Here is a 25,167-nt window from a genome sequence, read left to right as displayed (position 1 = left end):
CTGGTTCTGCAAGGACAGAATTCTTCCTTCCATTGGGGACAGAGATAAACCACAGAGACAGGCCCTTCAGCCAAATGAGTCCACACTGACCGTGAAGAACCCGTTAATCTTCTCTTTTGTTCTCCCCACACTCTCATCACGCCCATCTCCAGAGCTGATGACAGTGTGGGGCGAACAAAAATCAGATTCTAGCACCCACTACTCACAGAGGAAATAAATGTGTTCTTCATGATCAATGTGGACTCAAGGGCCTGACTGTGCTTTATCTCTCTGACACTCTGTGTCCCTGGTGGAAGGAAGTTTTCTGTCATTGTGGGTCCAGCCATCTGTGACTTTAGAGAAGGGGTACCCAACCTGGGGTCCACTGACCCCTTGCTTAATGGTGATGATGGTAATGGCATAAAAAATGTTGTGGATCCCTGCTATAGACCCACCAATCTGACTGCCCCTTTTAATTGACTCAACAAAACACTTAATTAACCTGGGAGGAACCCAGAGCAACTGGGGGAGACCAGCTTGGTGACAGGGAGACCCACACAGTCACTTGTGTAAACCTGACCAGAGCCCGAGACCAGGATTGAACCGGGATTCCTGTGCTGTGAGGCAGCAGCTTTGCTGGCTGTGCCACAGTGTCCTTGGAAATTTTGGTTGGATTTTTTAACAACAATCTGACATTTCAGTGTCACTTTAACCAACATTTAACTAACTAGGTTGGATCTGTCTAGTGCGGTGGAGGCTGAGGAAGGACCTGATAGAAGTCTATAAAATAATGAATGCTATAAATAGAACAGGCAGCCGCTACTTTCTCCCCAGGGTCGTAATGTTTAATACCAGAGGCATTGAAGGTGAGAGGGAGTAAGTTCAAACTTGATGTGCTGGATAAGTGTTTATACAGAGCCTGGAATGTGCTGCTAGGGGTGTAGTGGAGGTAAAAATGATAGAGGCATTTAAGAGACTGTTAGATAGGCACATGGATGTGTAAAGAACATAGGCGTGGGATCTGGAGATTTTATGATCCAGGGGTTCTTCAGAAGTCAAGAATGAGGCATAAATCTTGTGGTTACCGCTATCTTATTAGGTATTCATAGCAAATAAATAACAGTAACTGAATTACTCTACTGTAACATAAACATGAGAAAAGCTACAGATGGTGGAAATGTAAAGCAACACCCACGCAATGCTGGACGAACTCAGCAGGCCACACAGCATCGAAGGAAAAGAGTAAACAGTTGATATCTGAGTAAGCAATCAACTTCCCAGCCCTTTACTTCTTCCCCCACCTCCTCCTGCTTTCACCTATCGCCTGCCACCTTCTTAGTCTGACCTCCTCCACCTTCCTTTCCAGTCCTGCTGAAGGGTCTCGGCCCGAAAAGTTGACTGTTTACTCTTTTCTGTAGATGCTGCTGGCCCTGCTGAGTCCCTCCAGCGTTCTGTGTGTGTTTCACCACTGTAAGGAAGGGAGAGAACAAAGAATGGTCAAAGTAACATGTCACTTGTTGTCTCATACTAAAACCAGAGTGTTCAGGAAAGGATACTCCATTGATGATAAGGAACCAGTGTAATAGGCATGTTCAGTGGCATGACACAGGCTGCAGAAAATATAGACCTAGTTATACTAAATGATTGAAAATTGACTGAACAATTACACACAAACTGGTGATTATATAAAAATATAAGCAAGCATAAAGAAAATTAAATTGCAAGTAAAATAACAGAGAGATCTAGACTGTGTGCAGGCAGACGAGATTAGGTGCCATTGGCTTAATTTGTTCAGTACACTATTGTGGGCCGAAGGGCCTGTTACTGTGCTGTATTCTTTATGTTCTCATCATCATTATGTGGTGTGTCGTATGACATGGGCGATCATGGTCCTCATGCCCATGATTGTTCTTGGCAATTTTTTCTACAGAAGTGGTTTGCCTTTGCCTTCTTCTGGGCAGTGTCTTTACAAGATGTGTGAGCCCAGCCATTATCAACACTCCTCAGAGATTGTCTGCATGGTGTCAGTGGTCGCATAACCGGGACTTGTGATGTGCACCAGCTCTCATAGTACATATGCTCCCATGGCTCCAAATGACCCTGATTAGGGGGTAAGCAGGTGCGACACCTTGTCCAAGTGTGACCTGCAGGCTAGCGGAGGGAAGGAGCACCTTACTTTGGTAGAAATGTTTCTCCACCCTGCCACCCAATTCTATGTTTTAACATACAGATATTTGGAAATAGACCAACAAAGTGGGTTTACTTTCTCTATATTACCCTTGCAAACCATGTCAATGCCTTGGTCAGATCAGCCCTCATTTTTCTGTACTCAAGAGAATGCAATCCAAGTGCATTAGGAGTATTAAGATAAAAGTTAGCTTTATTTGTCACGTACATCGAAACATACAGTGAAATGCATTGTTTGTGTCAATTCAAATCAGCGAGGATGTGCTGGGGATAGCCCTGAAGTGTCGTTATGCCTCTGACGCCAACATAGCACCCCCACAACGCACTAACCCTAACTATACATTTTTGGAATGTGGGAGGAAATCAGAGCATCCGGAGGAAACCCATGCAGTTATATGGTGAATGTACAAACGCCTTATAGACAATGACAGGAATCAAACCCTGACCGTACAGCTAGCACAGTAATGGTGTTATGGTAACCACTCCAGTACCATGCCGCTCAAACGGTTTAACTACAGGTTCCATGAAGCCAACTACAGGCATGAGTGACAAGAATTTCCACTAAAACTACACTCAGTGGCTACTTTATTAGGTACACTTGTACACCTGCTTGTGAATGCAAATGTCTAATCAGCCAATCATGTGGCAGCAACTCAATGCATACAGACATGGTCAAGAGGTTCACTTGTTCAGACCAAGCATCAGAATGGGAAAGACATGTGATCTAAGTGATTTTAACTGTGGAATGTTTGTTGGTGCCAGATGGGGTGATTTGAGTACAGGCAGTCCCCGGGTTACGTACGAGTTCCGTTCCTGAGTCTGTATTTAAGTCAGATTTGTACGTAAGTCGGAACAAGTACATACGGTATTATTTAGTGTCAGTTAGTCAAACGTTTGTCTTAGTATATAGTATATATTTTACCTCTCTATCCATATAAAACACTTAAGAAACGTATGTATTCCAATAATTAAACCACTGCATTGCTTAGTAATAATTGTAACTTTCATCGGGGCAGGGCTTTTCACATGCTCCATTATTCTCACTTTATCCGTTATCCTTCAAAATTGTTCTGACTGTTGACCGACTGTAGCCTAATGCTTTTCTAATGACTGATGGCGTTTCACCTCTTTCCAAACGCTTTATTCTTTCCACTTTATTTTCAATCGCGATTGCTTTCCGTCATTGGAACAGAAACACTGCGGGCGTCAGGTCCCAAGCTCTGCTGGGTCCTAAGGACCACCGCACTGAGACAGGTTAAATGGGACAAGTGGGGGCTGTGCTGGGTTTGGGTAATTGATCCTCCACAATATTCCGTGTGGGAATTTAAACTGGAGGTGTTTTTTTTACGAGGTCGAGTAGAGAGCTTGAAATCAACCCGGCATGGATGGTACAGGAGTCACTGGATCGACATCAACCCGGCACGGAAGCGGTCTGTCACAGGATCGAACTCGGAAACCTCTGTTCTCCAACCCAGCTCTGATCTCACTGCACCACCAGCTAACCGGAACGGGAGGGGTGGGGAGCGGGGTCAGGGTGAATCTTACTAAGACAATTTTAAGCCAAATACAAAGTTAAACACTCAACACAGTGTCAATGGCAATGACTTAAAAGGGTGGATGGCGTTCTCCTTTCTCGGATCGTAAGTACGAGTTGTCCGTAAGTCGGATGTTCGTTACTCAGGGACTACCTGCATTTCAAAAACTACTGATCTGCTGGGATTTTCATGCACAACAATCTCTGGAGTTTAAAGAGAATGGTGCGGAAAACAAAAAAGAAATCCAGTGAGTGGCAGTTCTGTGGTTGAAAATGCCTTGTTAATGAGAGAGGTCAGAGGAGTATGGCCAGACTGGTTAAAGCTGACAGGAAGACAACAGTAACTCAAGTAACCACGTGTTTCAACAGTGGAGTGCAGAAGAGCATCTCTGAATGCACAGCAGGTCGAACCTTGAAGTGGATGAGTTACAGCAGCAGAAGATCATGAACATACACCCCATGGTTACCTTATTAGGTACAGGAGCTGTAAGATCAGGGTTTGATTCCTGTCACTGTAAGGCGTTTGTACATTCACTCCGTGATAGTGTGTGTTTCCTCAGGGTGCTTGGATTTCCTCCCATGTTCCAAAGATGTACATTTAGATTTAGTGGTTAGTGAGTTGTGGGCATGCCATGTTGGCACTCGAAGCATGGTGATACTAGAAGGCTGCCCAGTACATTCTTTGCTGATTTGAATTGACGCAAACAACATTAATTCAAATCAGCGAATCAATGTTGTCACTGTTCGAACAATGATAATGCAATCTATCACCAGCAAACTAAAATTGAATATATTGACTTATAATAATTATTTTAAAACATCCAGGACCTTTTTCCTCTTGATTTTACTATTGCTGTGTAATGATTCTCTTCGATTTCTGCCCTCCGAATGTGGTTTAGTTGTCATGTTTCCAGCCTCTTGACTGTTCAATCGAGCATCATCCTGCGAGCAGTAAGTCTTAATAACTGCCCACATTCAGCCGAAGCAATGGCCTGTGACTAATGATCTGTAATGTTTAGCCATCCCAAGGACCCCACTTGAAGCCGACAGACTGGGATTGTTTGTGCAGTAGGGTGATATTCCCATTGATTGCCATCAAAAGCTCATACATCAGTAGCTGAGAGAGAAAGGGTGGCAATAAGAGGAAAGACTATTCCTCATTATAGATGCTGCCTGACCTGCTGAGTTCCTCCAGCACTTTTATTATTTTGGTATGTTTTTATTACACGATAAAAGGCCCTTCCAGCCCAGTTACTTCCATGTGACCAACGAACCTCACTGGCGCACCTCAGGGTTGTGTGCTTAGCCCACTGCTCTACTGTCTGTATACACATGACAGTGTGGCTAGGCATAGCTCAAATACCATCTGCAAATTTGCTGACAATACAACCATTGTTGGTAGAATCTCAGGTGGTGACAAGAGGGCATACAGAAGTGAGATATGCCAACTAGTGGAATGGTGCTGTAGCAATAACCTGGCACTCAACGTCAGTAAGATGAAAGTTGATTGTGGACTTCAGGAAGGGTAGGATGAAGGAATGCATACCAATCCTCATAGAGGGATCAGACGTGGAGAGAGTGAGCAACTTCAAGTGCTTGGGTGTCAAAATCTCTGAGGATCTAACCTGGTCCCAACATATTGATATTGTCATAAAGAAGGCAAGACAGCAGCTATATTTTATTAAGAGCTTGAAGAGATTTGGCATGTCAACAAATACACACAAAAACTTCTATAGTTGTACCGTGGAGAGCATTCTGACAGGCTGCATCACAGTCTAGTGTGGAGGGGTTACTGCACAAGACTGAAAGAAGCTGCAGAAGGTTGTAAATCTAGTCAGTTCCATCTTGGGCACTAGCCGATAAAGTACCCAGGACATCTTTAGGGAGCGGTGTCACAGTGTCCATTATTAAGGACCTCCAGCACCCAGGGCATGCCCCTTTCTCACTGTTACCATCAGGTAGGAGGTACAGAAGTCTGAAGGCACACACTCAGCGATTCAGGAGCAGCTTCTTGCCCTCTGCCATCTGATTCCTGAATGGATATTGAAGCTTTGGACACTACCTCACTTTTTTACTATACAGTATTTCTGATTTTGCACATTTTTCAAAATCTATTCAATTTAGGTAATTGGTTTACTTGTTTATTAATTATTTTTTTTCTCTGTCTGCTAGACTATGTATTGCATTGAACTGCTGCTGCGAAGTTAACAAATTTCACATCACATGCTGTGATAATAAACCTGATTCTGATTCTGAATTCTGATTCTGAAACCTGTACATCTTTGGAATGTGGGAGGAAACAGGAGCACCCATGTGGTCATGAGGGAACTCCATGTACCACCTCCTTACAAACAGCGGCGAGAATTGAAACGAGGTCACTCACTGGTGCTGTAATAGTGTCTTGCTAATCACTATGCTACCATGAGGCCACTTTATGTGTGTGTGTTCCTCATGATTTCCAGCAGAATCTCTTGTGTTTGTGAATAGTAACAATCACAGAGTGTACTATGTATGTTGGGTCCATGTAGTCCACTTAAATTCATCATTTCCGTAGTCCAGAATGCCGGTTTTCACATATGTTCTCGGCTCAGTATTGCTTACTGCCAGCTCAAGTTCAAGTTTAATGTCATTCATCCGTACACATGTATACAGCTAAGTGAAACAACACTCTTCCAGGGCCTAGGTACAAAACATACTAGATCCAGTCGCACACTGCGCATAGCACATACAGTTCCGAAAGCACTTACAGTCACAATCCGCCGCTATTTGTAAGGAGTATGTATGTTCTCTTTGTGACTGTGTGGGTTTCCTCTGGGTGCTCTGGTTTCCTCCCACAGTCCAAAGGCACACCAGTTGGTGGGTTAATTGGTCATTGTAAATTGTCCTGTAATTAGGTCAGGATTAAATTGGGGATTTTTGGGTGGCACAGCTCGAAGGGCCAGAAGGGTCTATTCCACGCTGTATCTCAATAAATAAATTTTAAAAAACCCAAATTAATTAATTCATATTAGCACAAGTCCCTGAGTGGTGCGGCCTGAAGATGACGGTGCTTGGGATGTTGTCCTGGAGCCATTTTTCTGGAGGAACAAGCACACAGCAGTTCCTCAGCTTGCACTGGGCTCACAGTTACAGGTTCATGTCTCACATCAGAGATGAGCATTACTCCTGGCCGGATGCACGTGGGGAGGGGTGGGAAGGGGGGCTGTATACCACCTGAGGCCTGAGGTGGTGACTTCTGGACAAGATACAAAGCTCCATCTGTGCGCTCAGCTGCTCACTGGCAAATTCTCCAAGTGTCCTCCACCAGAACAGATTATTATCACCTTGTGGGCTGTGGGATCCTTTTCGTTTCCACCACAGCACTGACTATGCCCACAATCTATTTGTTTTAATTTGATAACTAGCCTGTGATCAGAGTTAAGGAGGAGCAACAGTGCTGCATTTCACTGCTATATTTCTCTTTCTTTCCTTCTTGCTTTCTAATTATTTCAAAATTCAGTTAAGTAAGAATTTATTGCTTTTTGCAGCATGGAGTTTTAATTTGCATCTTCAAGTTAATAATCCAGGTTTCCAGATGGCTAATTCACTTTGTAATGTATCCTTATTTCAAAATAAATCCCGGTATTGTCCAGAGTTATATACAGCAAATGAGTTTTTAAGTCATGGTCTTTCAGTTGTCGTTTTTGCTTCCCCCCACCCCACCCCCCCGACCCTGGTGTTGGTCAGACTTTTTTTTAATGAGTTGTTTTGGGTTTCTTGTAGTCTGGTTGCCTGTAAGGAGACGAATGTTAAGGTGGTTTCATGTATACATATTTGGAGAATAAATGTGCTTTGAACTTTGACCTTCAACCCAAGACCTGTTCTGCATAATACATTCATTAAAGTGCTCCTAAATCAATGATGAGCTAAGGCCCAAGGAACTGGCCTGGGATCAGGAGAAGGAAGGAGCTGAAAAAAGCAGTATTAACACAAACAACTTATTTCACTTTATGTTTCAATGTGCATGTGAAAATAAAGCTAATCTCATTTATCTTTTCTACAGCATCTTTAACATTTTATTTCAGCCGCCTTCCTGCAATTGATGAAGGGACTGGGAGTGTTAATTCATAATTCTAAATCAAAAAAAAGCACCAAGAATGGGTTGAAACAGGTTTTAACTGTTTCCCCGAACCGTTTGGTTCTCCTCTGACCTTGGGGCTAAAATAAGACAGCTGCTATTATTTGTGATTCCAATTACTGAAATTTTCTGTTTGTCTTTTCACTCTGCGTTACTATCATGGTGCCGTTGATGGTATTTGTCAAGATAAATTGGACTGATTTGGCCAAAGTCATGAAACAAATAGGCTGCAGATGCAGCCAATTGACTAAATATTGAGACAACCTGATTTGTAGCGGCTCTGTGACTCCCAAGTTATTCCATGTCCCCAAAAGCAGATCTGACAGTATGTAAATAAAATGCTAATACATCGACTGCTTGGTCAAAGGGAATGTAGGGACAGTTTTCCCTGTGCCTGTCACCTTTGTTATTTTGATTGGGGGGTAGTGAACAGAATAGGCTATAGCTTAGACATCACATTGGGGGTCAGCGTCCTGAGAAACCCCTGTGCAGAGTTGAACCATCATGGGTCGAGAGGACCCCTGACAGAATCGGTCTTCCACACCAGTGTTCCCTCTCCAGTGTCAGTGCCTCCAGCCATTGCAGGGATTGGGGTCTGTGCTGGAAATTGCTTTCCTGTATGGGAAGGACTGTGGGAGTGAGTTGGGGGAGGGAGGAATCACAGAGTAAATTGGTAAATTATTATTATTATCACTTGTAACTGAGGTACAGTGCCAAACATGTCTTGCTTACTTTCCATCTAGATCAATTATTTAGCATATAAGAGGACCATTTAATAGTCTGATAACAATGGGAGAGAAATTGTTCTTGAGCGTACTGGTACATACTCTTAAAGTCTTGAATCTACTGCCTAATGGGAGGTGGGAGAAGAGAGAATGTCTGGGGCCGGAGAAGTTGGACTCTTTCCGGAGGTCCGGACAAGGCACTCAGTCTAAGTAATACTAACTCTTTGGTTAAGGCTTCCATTGCAATGTAGTCCCCAGAGTCCACTGCCCTTGCTGGCACTGCAGGATTCTGTGCAAGTGAAAGCGAGCTTCGAGTGCCATTTGACATCACTGCGTGACCTCGGTTTGTGTTTATGTTTGGAGCACGGAGGTTGGAATTCACCACATGTGCTGTTGACACACAAAGTGTGTGAGCATCTGGTGGGTTTTGTGATCGAACTTCTAACCTTCTGGAGACTTTGTGCTGCATAGTGCTGCGCTTGGGGTTATTGGAGCAACTGAGTGTTTTGGCCTGAAATGTACAAATGGAGGGCTATGTAGGAGGGAAGGGATAGGTTCATCTTAGAGTTGGTTAAAAGGTCAGCACAACATTGTAGGCTGAATGCCCTGTACTGTGCTGTAATGTTCTATGTACAAGTTCTCTTGATGCTTTTTCCACACAGTTTTGTTTGGACTCCTGACCCTGTCAGCTCTGGTGCACCCAGCAAAATTAGCCCTTCATCCCTCTCCAAAAGGAGACCTGCTTTAGAACACGAGGCTTCTCCAACCTTTTAACCTACTCTACGAGTACTTTGTCAGAACTCTCCTCTCCCTCCTCTACTGTTGCTGCTGACTCCTGCACCAGCGTTTGTTCCAGAGGCATTCTTCACGCACTCTGGCTCTTGCTTGTGTAACATCAGTTTGACCTCTGAGGGCTTCAGTGCTCTCTACCACTTAGTATAAATCAATACAGAGTTTCTGACCCACATGCACAGATTTGTAAATAGCCAGAAAGAGGGGCAGTTTAATTTTCTTTTTTATAAATACTTATTGTAGTTGATTATTTCTATTATGTATTGCGATGTACTGCTGCCGCAAAACATCACATTTCACGACATATGCCAGTGATATTAAACTTGATTCTGATGGACCCAGGGCATCAGTGGTACATATCTGGTTTATTAACACAGTTTTTAGTGCTCCAGTATAAATCAGAAAGACCTCAGTTTTGGTTAGGCTGGCGAATGAGTCAAAACACACACTCAAGCAGTCAGAGTGATCAGGACTGTTCATGCCTCCAATTTGGATTAGCTCCATCTGTTGATGGGGTCTTCGCGCCCTCAAGCAATCAGCAGACAGAGCGAAGCATCTGACTTGCTAATTTGCCACATCTCGCTTCAATCTTGGTTTCATTATCACTCGGACAGATTGTATTTTCACACAAGTGTCCTGGGAGAGATTGCTTCCTCCTGCGAGGAGCATCAAGGGCCGTGTGTGTATACTGTGCCAAGCACTGCGATAGATGTGTGCAATAATGATTACTAATAATGAGGGAGAGATCAGTGATGCTGGGAGCACACCAGTATTCGATGATGAGCCTTCACACCTGCTAGTGAAGCAGCAGTAAAGATTGCTGTGGCAAATTAAGGACAGTATTGGGATTTATGATAGAACACAGAACACCACAGCCCAGTACAGGCCCTTCAGCCCACACTGCTGTGCTGACCTTTTAACCTACTCTAAGATCAAACATTTCCCTCCTATGCAATCTCTATTTTTCTATCATTCATGTACGTATCTAAGAGTTTCTTAAATGCCCCTAATGTAGCTGCCTGTACCATCACCCTGGCAGGGTGTTTCACACATGCACCACTTTCAGTGTAAAAAAAACCCTACACTTTCATCCAATCACCTCAATATTATGCTGTACGCTGCATCTTGTACACCTCTAGCAAGTCACTAATCACCCTCATTCTCTCCAAATAGAAAAACCCTAACTCATTCAGTCTTTCTTCATAAGACATGCTTGCCAATCCAGGCAGCATCCTGGTAATTCTCCTCTCCACCCTCTCTAAAGCTTCCATGTCCTTCCGATAATGAGGCGATCAGAACTGACAACAAAGGGAGCACTCATGTTCAGCAAAAGCTATGAACAAGAAAACCAAGGAAATCTTAGACAATAGACAATAGGTGCAGGAGTAGGCCATTCAGCCCTCTGAGTCAGCACCACTATTCAATGTGATCATGGCTGATCATCCACAATCCGTACCCTGTTCCTGCTTTCTCCCCATATCCCTTGACTCCGCTATCTTTAAGAGCTCTATCTAACTCTTTCTTGAAAGCATCCAGAGAATTGGCCTCCACTGTCTTCTGAGGCAGAGCATTCTGTAGATCCACAACTCTCTGGGTGAAAATGTTTTTCCTCAACCCCATTCTAAATGGCCTACCCCTTATTCTTAAACTGTGGCCTCTGGTTCTAGACTCCCCCCAACATCAGGAACATGTTTCCTGCCTCTAGCATATCCAATCCCTTAATAATCCTATATGTTTCAATCAGATCCCCTCTCATCCTTCTAAATTCCAATGTATACAAGCCTAGTCGCTCCAATCTTTCAACATAAGACAGTCCCACCATCCCGGGAATTAACCTTGTGAACCTACGCTGCACTCCCTCAATAGCAAGAATGTCCTTCCTCAAATTTGGAGACCAAAACTGAACACAATACTCCAGGTGTGGTCTCACCAGGGCCCTGTACAACTGCAGAAGGAGCTCTTTGCTCCTATACTCAACTCCGTTTGTTATGAAGGCCAACATGCCATTAGCTTTCTTCACTGTCTGCTGTACCTGCATGCTTACTTTCAGTGACTAATGTACAAGATCACCTAGAGCTTGCTGTACTTCCCCTTTTCCTAACTTGACACCATTCAGATCGTAATCTGCCTTCCTGTTCTTGCCACCAAAGTGGATAACCTCACATTTATCCTCATTAAACTGCATCTGCCATACATTTGCCCACTCACCCAACCTGCCCAAGTCACCTTGCATTCTCCTAACATCCTCCTCATATTTCACACTGCCACCCAGCTTTGTGTCATCTGCAAATTTGCTAATGTTACTTTTAATCCCTTCATCTAAATCATTAATGTATATTGTAAATAGCTGCAGTCCTAGCGCTGAGCCTTGAGGTACCCCACTAGACACTGCCTGCCATTCTGAAAAGGACCCGTTAATCCCTATTCTTTGTTTCCTGTCTGCCAGCCAATTTTCTATCCATGTCAGTACCCTACCCCCAATACCATGTGCTCTAATTTTGCCCACTAATCTCCTATGTGGGACCTTATCTTCCATTCACTAATGACCATGTAGATAGTCAGAGGGTTTTTCCCGGGGCTGGAATGGCTAGCATGAGAGGGCACAGTTTTAAGGTGCTTGGAAGTAGGTACAGAGAGATGTCAGGGGTAGGTTTTTTTATGCAGAGTGGTGAGTGTGTGGAATGGGCTGCTGGCGATGGAGGTGGATATGATAGAGTCTTTTAAGAGACTCCTGGACAGGCACATGGCGCTTAGAAAAATAGAGGGCTATGGGTGACCCTAGGTAGTTCTAAGGTAAGGACATGTTCAGCACAGTTTTGTGGTCAGAAGGGCCTCTATTGTGCTGTAGGTTTTCAATGTTTCTATTAAGCAGCAATAAATTGAAGTGCTTCACAGGAGCAGGGATGAATGAGGTTTGACGCAAACTCACTCATGAAGATGTTAGGGCAGAAGACCAGAAATCCACATTGGGGTTTAAGGTGCATGGTAAAAGAAGACGGAGATGTAGCAGGGACTGGGGAGGGAATTCTAGAATGTATGTCCCTAGCATCAGTGGTGGATCAATTCTATTGAAAGGGATTATCAAATGACTGCAATTGGAGCAGCCTAGTGGCAAGGACTGACATTTTTACTCACTTCTTATTACAGGTTCAGCAACTACTGTAGTTCATGATTATCGAACCCAATTAACATGTCTCCAACTTGATGGCAAGGACTTTGAATCCTCTAATCTCTCTACCTCACCATATTTCTTTGTTCATTCCCCGTTCTGGTTCCTCTCTTACCTCTTCTCTTCACCTGTCTTATCGCCTCCCTCTGATGCCCCGCATTCTTCCGTCTCCCATGGTCCATTCTCCTGTCCGATCAGATTCCTCCTTCTTCAGCCTTTACTTCTTACACCTATGAACTTCCAGCTTCTTACTTTATCCCCCCACCCCACCCACTTGCCTTCCCCCTCACCTGGTCTCACCTATCACCTGCCAGCTTGTCCCCCTTTCCCTCCCCACCTTCTTATTCTGGCTTCTGCTCCCTTGCTGATGAAGGGGCTTAGCCCAAAACATTGACTGTTTATTCCTCTGCGCAGAGGCTGCCTGACATGTCCAGCATTTTGTGTGTTTTGCTCTGAATTTCCAGCATCTGCAGAATCTCTTGTGTTTATTAGTTATTTGCTGCCTATCATTAATTCTGTGCTTCAGCTACAGGACTGAAATATGACATTAGTGAAATAAGTCCAATTCAGATTACTTCTAGGCCAGGGGTTTCCAACCTGGGGTCCACAGACCCCTTGGTTAATGGTAAGGTTCCATGGCATAAGAAAGGATGGGAACACCTACTCTAGGTAGTCGGCAATACTACAGTGAACTGGTAAGTATATTCAGGCTATAATTCTCAGAATGCTCACCATACTGTGAAATGCCAGAGCATTTGTAATGTGTGAATACCTGCTTTAAACACTCATGAAGCTATTCCTGCTGTTTACTGGAGGTGTTATTCCATTTGTGTAATAGTGACAATGTCTATAGTGACAATGATAGAGCAGAGTATGATACAGTATGTGCTTGTGATGCTGCTGAAAACAAGCTTTTCACTGAACCTGTACCTCACAGTGCTCGCTCACATGACAATAAACACCTGAAAATTACAGCAAATTGCTTTAAAAAAGCGAGCTGTTCTGTGCTGTGCAACGCACACAAAATGCCGGAGGAACTCAGCAGGTCAGGCAGCATCTATGGAAATGAATAAACAGTCGATATTTCATGTCGAGACCCTTCCTCAGGACTGGAAAGGACAGGGAAAGATGCCAGAATAAAAAGGTGGGGGGTGTGGGGTGTGGAAAGTTTGATCCATGAAGCCAGGTGGGTGGGGAAGGTAAAGGGCTGTACAGGAAGGTATCTGATAGGAGAAGAGAGAATGGGAGAAAGGGAAGGAGGAGGGCACACAGGGGGAGGTAATAGGCAGGTGTGAAGAGATAAGAGGCAGGAATCCAGAGTGCAGAATAGAAGAGGGAAGGGGGAGAGAAGTTTTTTTTTACCAGAAGGAGAAATCGATATGTCATCAGGTTGGAGATGTGGAATATAAAGTGTTGTTTCTCCACCCTGAGGGTGGCCTAATCTCAGCAAACGAGGAGGCCATGGATTGACATGTCGGAACTGGACTGGAAATTGGAATTAAAATGTTTGGCCACTGGGAAGCTCTACTTTTGGTGAATGTTGTTTTCTGGGCTGCAGTGCTTTTAACTCTAGGACTCTACAACAGAAACAGAATTAATCAGAGCTTTCCAGGAGGATTGTAGAGGACCATGACAGAGAATAATTCACTGGTGATGAAGAAAGAATAATGAATCGTTCTTTTGGGAGCTGGCACAGACTCGATGGACTGAATGGCTTCCATCTACAATGTTCTACATACAGCTCAAGCAATATAGCAATGGATCTTGACCTATCACTGGTGTGTTCCAAAAGCACCCATAACTGGCTGAGAGGTGAATGATGTATTACTAATTTGCCAGCTCTTTATGCCCACGTGTTGCACACAACTGACTTCCATGGGTTTTAAAACCTACATTGTTAAAGCCAGTTAGTGTTCCCAGGATGGGCTAGCACGATAGCATAGTGGTTAGCACAACACTTTACAGTGCAGGTGACCCAGGTTCAATTCCTGACAGTGTCTGTAAGAAGCTTTTATGTTCTGCCCGTGACCATATGGTTTCCTCCGAAGTTCAAAGTTGGTAGGTTAATTGGTCATTGTAAATTGTTCCGTGATTATGCTAGGGTTAAATTGGTGGTTTGCTGTGTGGCGTGACTCCACGTTGTATCTCAATAATTAAACAAATAAATAAATTATCATGTTAAACTGAATATTAATGCTAAATATAGGGTGAGTTACAGACATAGAACTAATGAGAGAGTGGACAGAGTTTCAGGATATCTAAAACTATTTCTAACTCACTAAAATGCAACAAATGCTATCCAGAAGCAAATATTTACACACACCCACTCATAATTACAGATTGTGTAAATAAATGACAGCAGAAATAAAATTCTGTTTCTAACTATACATCAGTATCTGTCTGTAATTGGCTTCCAATGGAGTATACTTAATTTGATTTTTTTATCCTTCATTCACTTTGTGGATCTGGTAAATCTGTGTATGTCAGGGCAGAATCAGAATCAGGTTTATTACCAATGACATATGTTGTGAAATTTGCTGTTTAGCGACAGCACAGTACAAAGTAGAAATTTCTATAGGTTACAATAAGAAAGATATAAAATATGACTAAGTAGTGCAAAAGGACAGTGAAATAGTGAGGTCCTTTTCACAGATTCATGTACTGTTGAAAAATCTACCAAGGGAGAGGAAGAAGCGGTTCCTAAAGCACTGAGTGTGTGTCCTCAGACTTCTGTACCTCCTCCCTGATGGCAGTGATGAGAAGAAGGCATGTCTTGATGGTGGGGGCCCCCAATGTTGGATGCCATCTTCTTGAAGCACCACTTTTTGAAGATGTCCTCGATGATGTGGAGGCTAGTGTTCATGATATAGCCGGCTGAGTTTACAACACTCTACAGCTTTTTCTGATCCTGTGCATTGGCTCCTTCATACCAGACAGTGAAACAACCAGTCAGAATGTTCTCCATAGAATTATCTGTAGAGTTTTGCTAGAACTTTTGATGACGTACCAAATCTCCCCAGTCTTCTAATGCAATATGCCTTTTTCGTGATTGCATCAATATGTTGGGCCCATGATAGACCTTTGAGATGTTGATGCTCAGGAACTTGAAGATGCTCACCCATTCTATTGCTAATCCCTCAATGAGGACTGATGTGCAGTCTCCCAACTTCCCCATCCTCAAGTCCACAATTAATTCCTTGATCTTACTGGCATTGAGTGCAAGGTTGTTGTTGTGGTACCTTTCATCCAGTGACTGAGCTTAAATCTGTGTATGTCAAGGCAGTATCAGAGGATTGCGCTATAAGTAACACAGAGTAACATCAGCTACTCTGATAACTTTGCATCTACACTGAGTGACCACCTTATCAGGTACACCTGTACACCGGCTCATTAACACAAATGTTTAATCAACCAGTCATGTGCCAGCAACTCAATGCATAAAAATGTGGACATGATCAAGATGTTCAGACCAAATAGCAGAATTGGGAAAAGGAGAATGGCCAGACTGATTCAAGCCAATTTTTTAAGAACAGGAGTGGAACTGGTGTGGTCTTCTGCTGCTGTAGCCGATCCACTTTTCAAGGTTTGATGTGTTGAGCATTCAGAGATGCTCTTCTGCACACCACTAAAACGTGGTTATTTGAGGTACTGTTGTCTTACTGTCAATTTGAACCAGTCTGGCCATTCTCCCCTGATCTCTCTCATTAACAAGGCATTTTCACCCACAGAACAGTCACTCACTGGATGGGTTTTGTTTCTCGCAACATTCTGTGTAAACTGTTGTGCATGAAAATCCCAGGTAGTCGGCAGTTTCTGAGATACTCAAACCACCCCATCTGGCACCAACAATCATGTCATGGTCAAAGTCACTTAGATCTCATTTCTTCCCCATTCTGATGTTTGGTTTGAACAGCGAGTGAACCTCCTGACAAGCAGGTGCGTAGGTTTACCTAATAGAGTGGCCACTCAGGGTGTGTTGTGTGTGTGAGAGAGAGAGAGAAAGTAAGCTCACTGAACAGTGGATCACTGGGCACTGGGGAACTGTTTTGGATATGTGGATGTGAGGGGATGACAGGAATCATCAGATAGGCAAGATGTAGCAGGACTCCCAATGACCAATCGATGTAAACAGTGTCTGAGAGCAAACAGAATCAATATGAAGAAAGTAACAGGTAGTGTCCTTAATTGGTTTTGTTCGTATATAGTAAAGAGAACATTTTTTGTCTGCCTTGGAGACAAATTTTTTAAGAGATATGATATACCTTTTAGTGCTGCTCTGGGAAGTTCTCTTGGTCCCCTACTTTTCTCCTTATACTTGATCCCCTTCGGAGACATAATTGGAGAGTATGAACTTGATTTCCACAGTTATGCAGATGACACACAATTGCATATTTTGGTTGCACCTGATGATGATAACACCCTACCTTCCCTGACTTCCAGTGTGGCTGCAATAAGTAAATCAATGAGCAATAATTCCCTAAAACTAAATGAATATAACATTTTTTGGTTGGTCCCAGTGCCAAACAAACTAAACTTCTTGATAAACTTGGAAATCTGTAAAATCAGAAGTAACAAGCCTGGGTGTTAGTCTTCATTCAACTTTGAAATTTGAATCCCACATAAAGAAAGTGACCAGAGCAGCATTTCTACACATAAAAAATATTGTAAAGTCCATCTGCATCTGTCACATAATAATGCTAATAAATTAATTCATGACTTATGTCAAATAGACTAGATGACTACAATGCACTTTTTATTGGCTTTCCAAAGCAATCTATTGATAAACTTCAACTCATTCAGAACTCCACCGCTGGACTTTTAACTAAAACCAGGTTGCTGGAACATATCACTCCTATCCGAGCTCCTTTGCCTTGGTGTCCTGTATCTTTTAGAATTGATTTTAAAGTTCTCTTCAAGTCAAGTCACTTTTATTGTCATTTCGACCATAACTGCTGGTACAGTGCATAGTAAAAATGAGACGACGTTTTTCAGGACCGTGGTTTACATGACACAGTACAAAAAACTAGACTGAACTACGTAATTTTAAAAAAAACACAGAGAAAGCTATACTAGACTACAGACCTACACTGGACTGCATAAAGTACACAAAAACAGTACCGGCATTACAATAAATAATAAACAGGACTTGTTTATTATTACTTACTTGTTTTAAAGCTCTTAATGGGGCCAGAGTAAATCACAAAATCATTTTCCTGTTATAATCCTTTTTATAATCTCAGTTGTCTTCTGCCAGTCTCTTAAATTTAAACGATCTCCCACAAAAGATAATTGACAGGTCAGCTTTTTAAAACAACACTCCTAAACTGTGGAATTCAATACCTATAGGGAAGCAGACTCAGTTGACACTGTCAAAGGCAAGTTCAAACCCTATTTATTTAACTGGCATCTTTTTATTTTTTATTTCATTTTTATTTTTATTTTATTTTTAGGTTTGTACCTTATCCCATTGTAAAGTGCTCTCAACTACATTGTATGAAAAATGCTCTATAAATAAGTTTTTATTTATTGTATCTATATTTTTTCTCAGCTCAAGCTGGTAAAACTTTAGGTATGGCAATAGCCAAGCACAATCATTTCTCAATTTCTGGGAAAGTTTGGACTATTCTAGTGGTATTTAGTATTGTGGCTTTCTGGAGATTTACATAAATATTGTTGTGTAGGCCTAATTGTTTAATGCTATTGTGTAGTGACTGTGGGATTATACCATTTGTAGATATTACTTTTGGAACAATGTGTACCCTTTTCATGTTCTGTAATCTTTCAATTTCCTCTTAATTCAGCATATTTCTGGTATTTTTCACTTACTGATTTCTGTATGTTATGTGTGTTTTATCTATTAAGTAAGTTGTTCTTGCTTGTTTTTCCTGTATTATTATGTTGGGATGGTTATTACGGATCGTCCCATCTGTAATAATGGTCAGGTTATAATATAATCTGTAGGATTCTGACTCCACAACTGGATCAGGCTTGTATTTATCGAAAGGCATGGTGTCTTTCATGAGTTTGTATTTTAAAGCAAGATTTCGGTGAAGGATGTTTGCCTCTTGATTGTGCCTGTGTAAGTAATCAGATTGAGTTAAACTGCTGCAGGATCCTGTAATGTGTTTGATTGTCTCTGGTTTCATTTGGCATTTTCTGCATTTATTATTATTATTACTACTATTATTATCCAGAGGTATTTGCTGGGGATAATTACCAAATCATTCCCATTCTTATGTGAACAAGGTGTTGTTTGATGCCGTTTTATACAACTAATCCAGGCTAAAAATCCAAAATGCTTGAGGGAGCTCAGAAAATCAGGGAGCGTTTATGAAGGGGAACAGATAGCTGATGTGAGAGAAATGGAGGCAATCCAGCTGGAATTTGAGGTATTGCTTCTCTAACCTATGGGTGGCCTCATTGTGGCCTTATCATGTTGGAATGGGAAGTAGAATCTGAAGCTGAAATTGGGACAGGGCCAGACTGAATGAGCTGATTGCCAATTCTCAGCAGATCACCTGATCCGTTTTTCCAAACTCTCTTATGTTGTTCGTACTGCCTCTAATACTCTTTGTTTCCTGGTTTTCCTCCTGGTTATAGATCTTACACTTCTATCAATCCTTTTGTGCCAAGCAGTTCCTTTTGCACTGATAGCCTTCTCAGTTTTAGCTTGCAGTCTCTGGGATTTGAACCCCTTGCCATAAAATGCTCCTTTCCCTGGATCACATTCCCAATTCCCATCATAGTCTTGACACAGTGAAAACAAGCAAATCCAATTATTTTTCACATCTTTGGAAACTGCCCTTTATCATAGTGTATTCTTTGTTGAGAGCGTGCTTGCTATTTTTACACGTGATCGCTGCAGCAGGGATGAAGCTGCCTCTTGGCTGGTTATCATGGATAGAAGCCAATCAATGCAGAGGCTCCCCAACTTCCCCGGGGTGCTACGATGTTTGCACAAGAAGATTAACTATTGATGCAGCAGAACCTCGGAGTTATGATCCATAATTGACGTTCATAATGCTCTATGGCTGCTGTACTGAATACTCGGCTTTAGAAAACTTCAAGCTAGTTCATAGACTTAATAAAATGCAGTGCTTGCGGTGACATTGTCACGTGTTGTGTGCTGGCCCTTTGCAAGTCTTTGCTTTCTTCCTGAGGGCTTTGTTGAATTATTCACAAAGCTCGGCTTGGAAACCCCAGTGCGACCCTGATTTTATTTTTTCTTTTGCTTGACTATTCCATGCTGCTGATGAATATTCTACCTTGGTTAGTAATTGTTTTTGGTGGCCCCAGGGTGATGACCTTAGATGCTGCTTGTTAAAACTCTGAGCTGTCAGAACCAAAACTAAACCCTTTGGAGCCTAAAATGTCACCGAGATCAGGAGTTAGTCCGTCTAAATGCCTGCTAAACATTGCTATTGCACCTGCTTCTACCACCTGCCCCTGGCAGTAGGTTCCTGACACCTACCATCTCCTAGGTTCTTCCTCAACTCTGAGAAGCCATGGTACAGTTTGGCATGTCAGACTTCAGAATTCAATTCCGGCCCCATCTGTAAGGAGTTTGTATGTTTTCCTTTGACCGTGTGGGTTTCCTCCGGGTGCTCCAGTTTCCTCCCACAGTCCAAAGGTGTACCAGTTAATAGGTTAGTTGCTCATTTTAAATCGTTCTGTGATTAGACGAAGATGGAACAGGTGGGTTCCTGGGCGGTAAGGTTCGTTAGGCTGGAAGGGCGGGTTCGCTGTATCTCTAAATGAGTAAAATAAAACCGACTTCTCATAAGCAACAACATTAAATCTGATCTACCTTATACCTCAGCACTGTTGCAATAAAGACCTTTGTTTAAGGTGTCCACTGTTCTCTGGCTGAAGAACCACCTCCTGGAAACTAACTCGGATCTGGCTTGTAGAGACCGTGAACCTTGTTCTTCTCTTGTCTATTCCAGAGAAAGTTTCCAGCAATTAACTCTTTTCCATTTACACTCCTGTCTGGTGCATTTAATGGTGCATTCCATAATCGCTCTGAGAAGGCTTGACCTTTAGGATTCTGTTACAAATGTGTGCCGAGGTTATTATTTTTCCTGTCTACATCTCTGCTTAAAGCCCACATGTTTTTGTTGATGAAAGATATCATTAAGTGATTGAGCCCTAATTGGGAATGACTCTAGGCATTTTAATGTATTCATCAGCAAGCCCTTTATTTAAGCTGATAATAAAAGCATTGAAGAATACAGCACACTTTGAGCTGACCCAGAAAATTTTGGTATTTAAGGACGAATGTGGACACTAATGGATATGTGCTTGATATGCACGTATCAGATCTGAATCACGTCATAAGACCATAGGGTGTGGGAGCAGAATTAGGCCATTCGGTCCATCAAGTGTGCTTCACCATGGCTGATTTATTATCCCTCTCATCCCTCTTCTCCTGCCTCTTCTTTGTAACAGTTGACTCCCATACTAATCAAGTTTCAAAGAGCTCCATAAGCCATTTTAATTCCTGAATCACTGAGAATCCAGGAAACGTGGAGTATTCAAACGGTGTACTCACTGAGGGAGACCTCGTTGAAACATACCAAATATTGAAAGGCCTAGATAGAGTGGACATAGAGAGGATGTTTCTAACAGTGAGGTAGTCTAGGACCAGAGGGCTCAGCCCCAGAATAGAAGGTTGTCCCTTTAGAACAGAGATGAAGTGGAATTTCTTTATCCAGATGATGATGAATCTCTATAATTCATTGCTACAGATGGCTGTGGAGGTCAATTCATTTGGTATATGTAATGCAGGGTTTGAAAGGTTCTTGATTAGTAAGGGTGTCAAAGGTTATGGGGAGAAGGCAGGAGAATGCAGTTGAGATGGAAAATAAATGAATCATGATTGAATGGTGTTGCAGACCAGTTGGGCTGAATGGCCTAATTCTGCTCCCATGTCTTTATGGTTTAATGTACCCATCAACTTCATTCAGATTCTTTCACACCGGGCACAGGTTGCAGTTGTCAATGAATCTGCCAACTTGTACACCTTTCAGATGTGGGAATGAACTAGAACCCCCCGGTGGTGGTGGGGTGGGGGAGGGCTGGTGTGGTACAAAAACAGGGAGAAAGTGCAAATGTGACTTGGACAGGACCTGCGGTCAGGACTGAACCTGGATCATTGGTATTATGAGGCTGAGGTTGTCCCAGCTGCCTCACTGGGTCGTCACACTTGCAGCTCCTATGGACCCAGATTCAGGCACTGGATAGACTTCCACTACGATTATCACGGCCACTCTCTGTTGAGAGAGTTCAGAGGTTCAGAGGAGCAAGAGATGTAGAAAGTTTTTCACACAGGAGGTGGTCTTCCTTGCCTAATTCCTAGACTCCTTGCTTGCACGAGAAGTAATTTTTACTAGTACTATATTGGAATTGGTTTATTGTTGTCACTTGTACTGAGGAACAACAGAAGTCTTGCCTTGCACACTGTTAATAGAGCTCAGATCATCACACATTGAAGTAGAACAAGGCAAAACTAAAACAGTACAGAATAAAGTGTAACAGCTACAGAGAAAGAGCAGTTTAGGTAAACTGTAAAGTGAGCAGTTCTGGTTTGTTTTAACTGCTACAGATTGTGTTGGTCGATGCAAAATGATGCACTTCACTGTATGTTTTGATGTTTCGATGCACAAATGACAGATGAAGCTCACCTGATCAATCTATGCAACTCCTAGGATAGGAAAAATCAAGCCAAATGAACGTCCACCTACTAGTTCCTAAGGTTACAATTCATTGTTATTTATGCTTTAGGTGTTGGAATCGCCCCCTGGGAAGACCGAACCAACTCTCACATCTCCCACCGATGAGTGGCATGTCTCCAGACCTGGCAAGCAGTCCATTACCATCATACTGCATGGGGCAACTGACCTACCAGCCCTCAGTGATGGCTCTGTGCCCCAACCGTTCGGGACTGTGTGAGTACCAGGCCCTGTTCTTTGTCACAACTCTGAGTGAGTTGTGTGATAGGAAACCATTGACTGTGGGAGACAAAGTTGGAGAAAGACATAGTGAGGATGAGTGGTTAGTAATATTTTAAGGTGTTGTTGACTACCTTGGATTAGATTCATAGTCATATAGTACTATAGCACAGAAACAGGCCTTTTGGCCCAACTAGTCGATGCAATACTGTCATTCTGCCTAGTCCCATCAACCTGTACCTGGAGCACAGTCCTTCATACCCCTCCCATCTACGAACCTATCCAAACTTCTCTTAAACAGTGTAACACTAACCACTACGTCACCCTAAAGTTGAGTGATAGAATCTGAGGGGTGTTGGGGAGAATGAGAATTAAATTGGATTAATGCAGGATTTGTGTAAAATGGGTGGTTGATAGTTGTTGTTGACTTGATGGGTTGAAGGGCATATTTCTGTGCTGTATCTATGGTTCCTGGACTGGAGAGGTTTAGAAGAATATGGGCCAAATGTGGGCAAATGGGCTGGCTTACTACAATATGGCCAGCACAGAAGAGTTGGGCTGAAGGACCTGTTTCCATGCTGAATAACTCTATAATTCTATGCCTCCAATAACTCATCATCCACCTTCTTTCCTGAACTTAACTGCCTATCTGACCTTCAAGACTGGAGGAGCAGTAATTTTTTCCAATTCAGAAGATGACCAAAGCCATCTTGAAGAAACTCAATTACAAGAAGAAACCCATTACAAACTCAGTGATCTGATCACACATGACGTGCATCTCCTTATACAGAAATTATGGCACAAATTCTGGGCTTGAAGTTATATTGGGGCCTTGTCTCCCTATTAAACCCATTACCTTGAAGACCATTAAGGAAGTTCTGCTGGTACCCTGAATCAGTGTGTCCCTGGACTACAGATCAGTGAAAGGGGTTATCGGTCTGTGACAGACTTGTTCTATTTGCGGGATCAAATTGATTGCCAGTTCACTCCTAGCAATGCAACCAACTGAGGAAATGTACAATGTGCTGCAACGTGCTCTGGGATATTGAGAGAATGAGAAAAATGCTGTCTGGATCAAAGCACTGGTGGGACATTATTTCAGGCAGCGTTAGAAGTCCCAATTCCATTTGTGTCACAAACAGCTATTTAAAAGCCCTTTCTTTATACAATTAAAAGTTTATTGTGTGTAACGGTGATGGTGATATTGAGAGTGCTGCATTGTGGATCTTCATTTGCATTGTTAAACGTTTAAAGCCCACCCTGGTAGTTCAAGTATAGATCAAAAATCCTTCTGGAGAATTCAAAGAAGAGTAGCACGTTCTGAATCAGAATCAGAGTCCGGTTTATTGTCACTGAGATCAGTTGTGAAACTTGTTTTGTGGCAGCAGTACAGTGCAGGCAAAACAAGTGACTATCAGTTACAGAATGAATAAATAGAGCAAAAGAGGAATGGTGAGGTAGTGTTCATGGATTAATGGACCATTCAAAAATCTGATGGCAGAGGGGAAGGAGCTGTTCCTTCTCCCTGTACCTCCTCCCTGTTGGTGGTAGTGAGAACAGGGCACGAACTGGATGGTGAGGATCATTAATGATGGTCCTTGCCTGATCTGCTGGGTTCCTCCAGCATTTCGTGTGTGTTGCCCTTAATGAAGGATACCACCTTCTTGAGGCACCACCTCTGGAAGACATTCTCCATGGTGGGGAGGCTTGTGCCCCTCTGATGCCGCTTTCAGTCCTGTGCAATGGCAGAGCAGACTCGATGGGCCAAATAGCCCAATTCCAATCCTATATCTTATGGTGGTGATGCAACCAATTAGAATGCTTTCCACGATGGAAATTTGATAGAGTCTTTGGTGACGTACTAAATCACTAATCTTACCGTCTTCCCTCAATCAAAAGCATCAGTGAGTTGCTTCCTCCCACTTGCAGGGTCTTGCTGCGTACAAATTGGTTGTTACATTAATTTCTCTTTGGAATTCCCAAGGGATTTATTGCACAGACTGGGAGATTTGTCAGGAACACTGCATTAAAGCAATTCTTTCTTTCGCTTTAGGGGAAGTTTATTTTTGACTAAGTTATCAGTGATGTTTTAAAATTCCTCACAGTGCAACAAAGGTGCAGTTTAAAAATAATGCTAATCCATTTTTATGTTCAGTTAATTTGGGAGGCCTGATCCGAAAATCTGCGGCCCACCCAGTCGGAGTTTGATGAAATATCTGCTTTGATGCAGACTGCCACTGCTCATGAATTTTTAACCATGTGCAAACTCTCATAAATCTTTCAGCACTGTGGCTTTTTCTCAACAAAATCATCACTTGCTGGAACAGGTGCCATAAAACATTACAAATCAGGGCCCCTGGGGGCAGCTTATAAACAAAGCAAAGAGATAAACTCTTATGAACCTTTTTCTAGAGTGGAAATTTAATAGAAGCAAGTATGTTGCTTTCTTACTATAATGCATTATGTGTGTATGTACGGGTATGCGAGTGTGTATGTGTGCAGGTGTGAGAACGTGTATGTGTGTTGTGAGTGTATACTGTATACACAATAAAAAACACGAAATGCTGACAGAACTCAGCAGGCCAGACAGCATCTATGGGAGGAGGTAGTGACGATGTTTCGGGCCGAAACCCTTCATCAGGAGTGAAGTAATATGGGATGGTCGAGGGGGGATAAGAAGTGGGGGGAGGGATAAAGTAGAGAGCTGGGAAGTG

At 42.7% G+C, this 25,167-nt stretch overlaps 1 protein-coding gene across 6 annotated transcripts in view; it reads left to right on the top strand.

The window, feature by feature from the left end:
• Nucleotides 1–25,167, top strand: part of ccdc33 (coiled-coil domain containing 33) — a 328,157-nt gene that overhangs the window by 77,441 nt on the left and 225,549 nt on the right. For all 6 annotated transcript variants that reach the window (XM_059946622.1, XM_059946620.1, XM_059946618.1 and 3 more), the window contains exon 4: nt 22,287–22,450. In XM_059946622.1, coding sequence (XP_059802605.1) covers nt 22,287–22,450 — 164 coding nt within the window. The remainder of the gene's footprint in view (nt 1–22,286; nt 22,451–25,167) is intronic.

This window comes from Hypanus sabinus, chromosome 21, assembly GCF_030144855.1.
Source record: "Hypanus sabinus isolate sHypSab1 chromosome 21, sHypSab1.hap1, whole genome shotgun sequence".
Lineage (NCBI taxonomy): Eukaryota > Metazoa > Chordata > Chondrichthyes > Myliobatiformes > Dasyatidae > Hypanus > Hypanus sabinus.
This window is presented reverse-complemented; position numbering and strand designations above follow the sequence as displayed.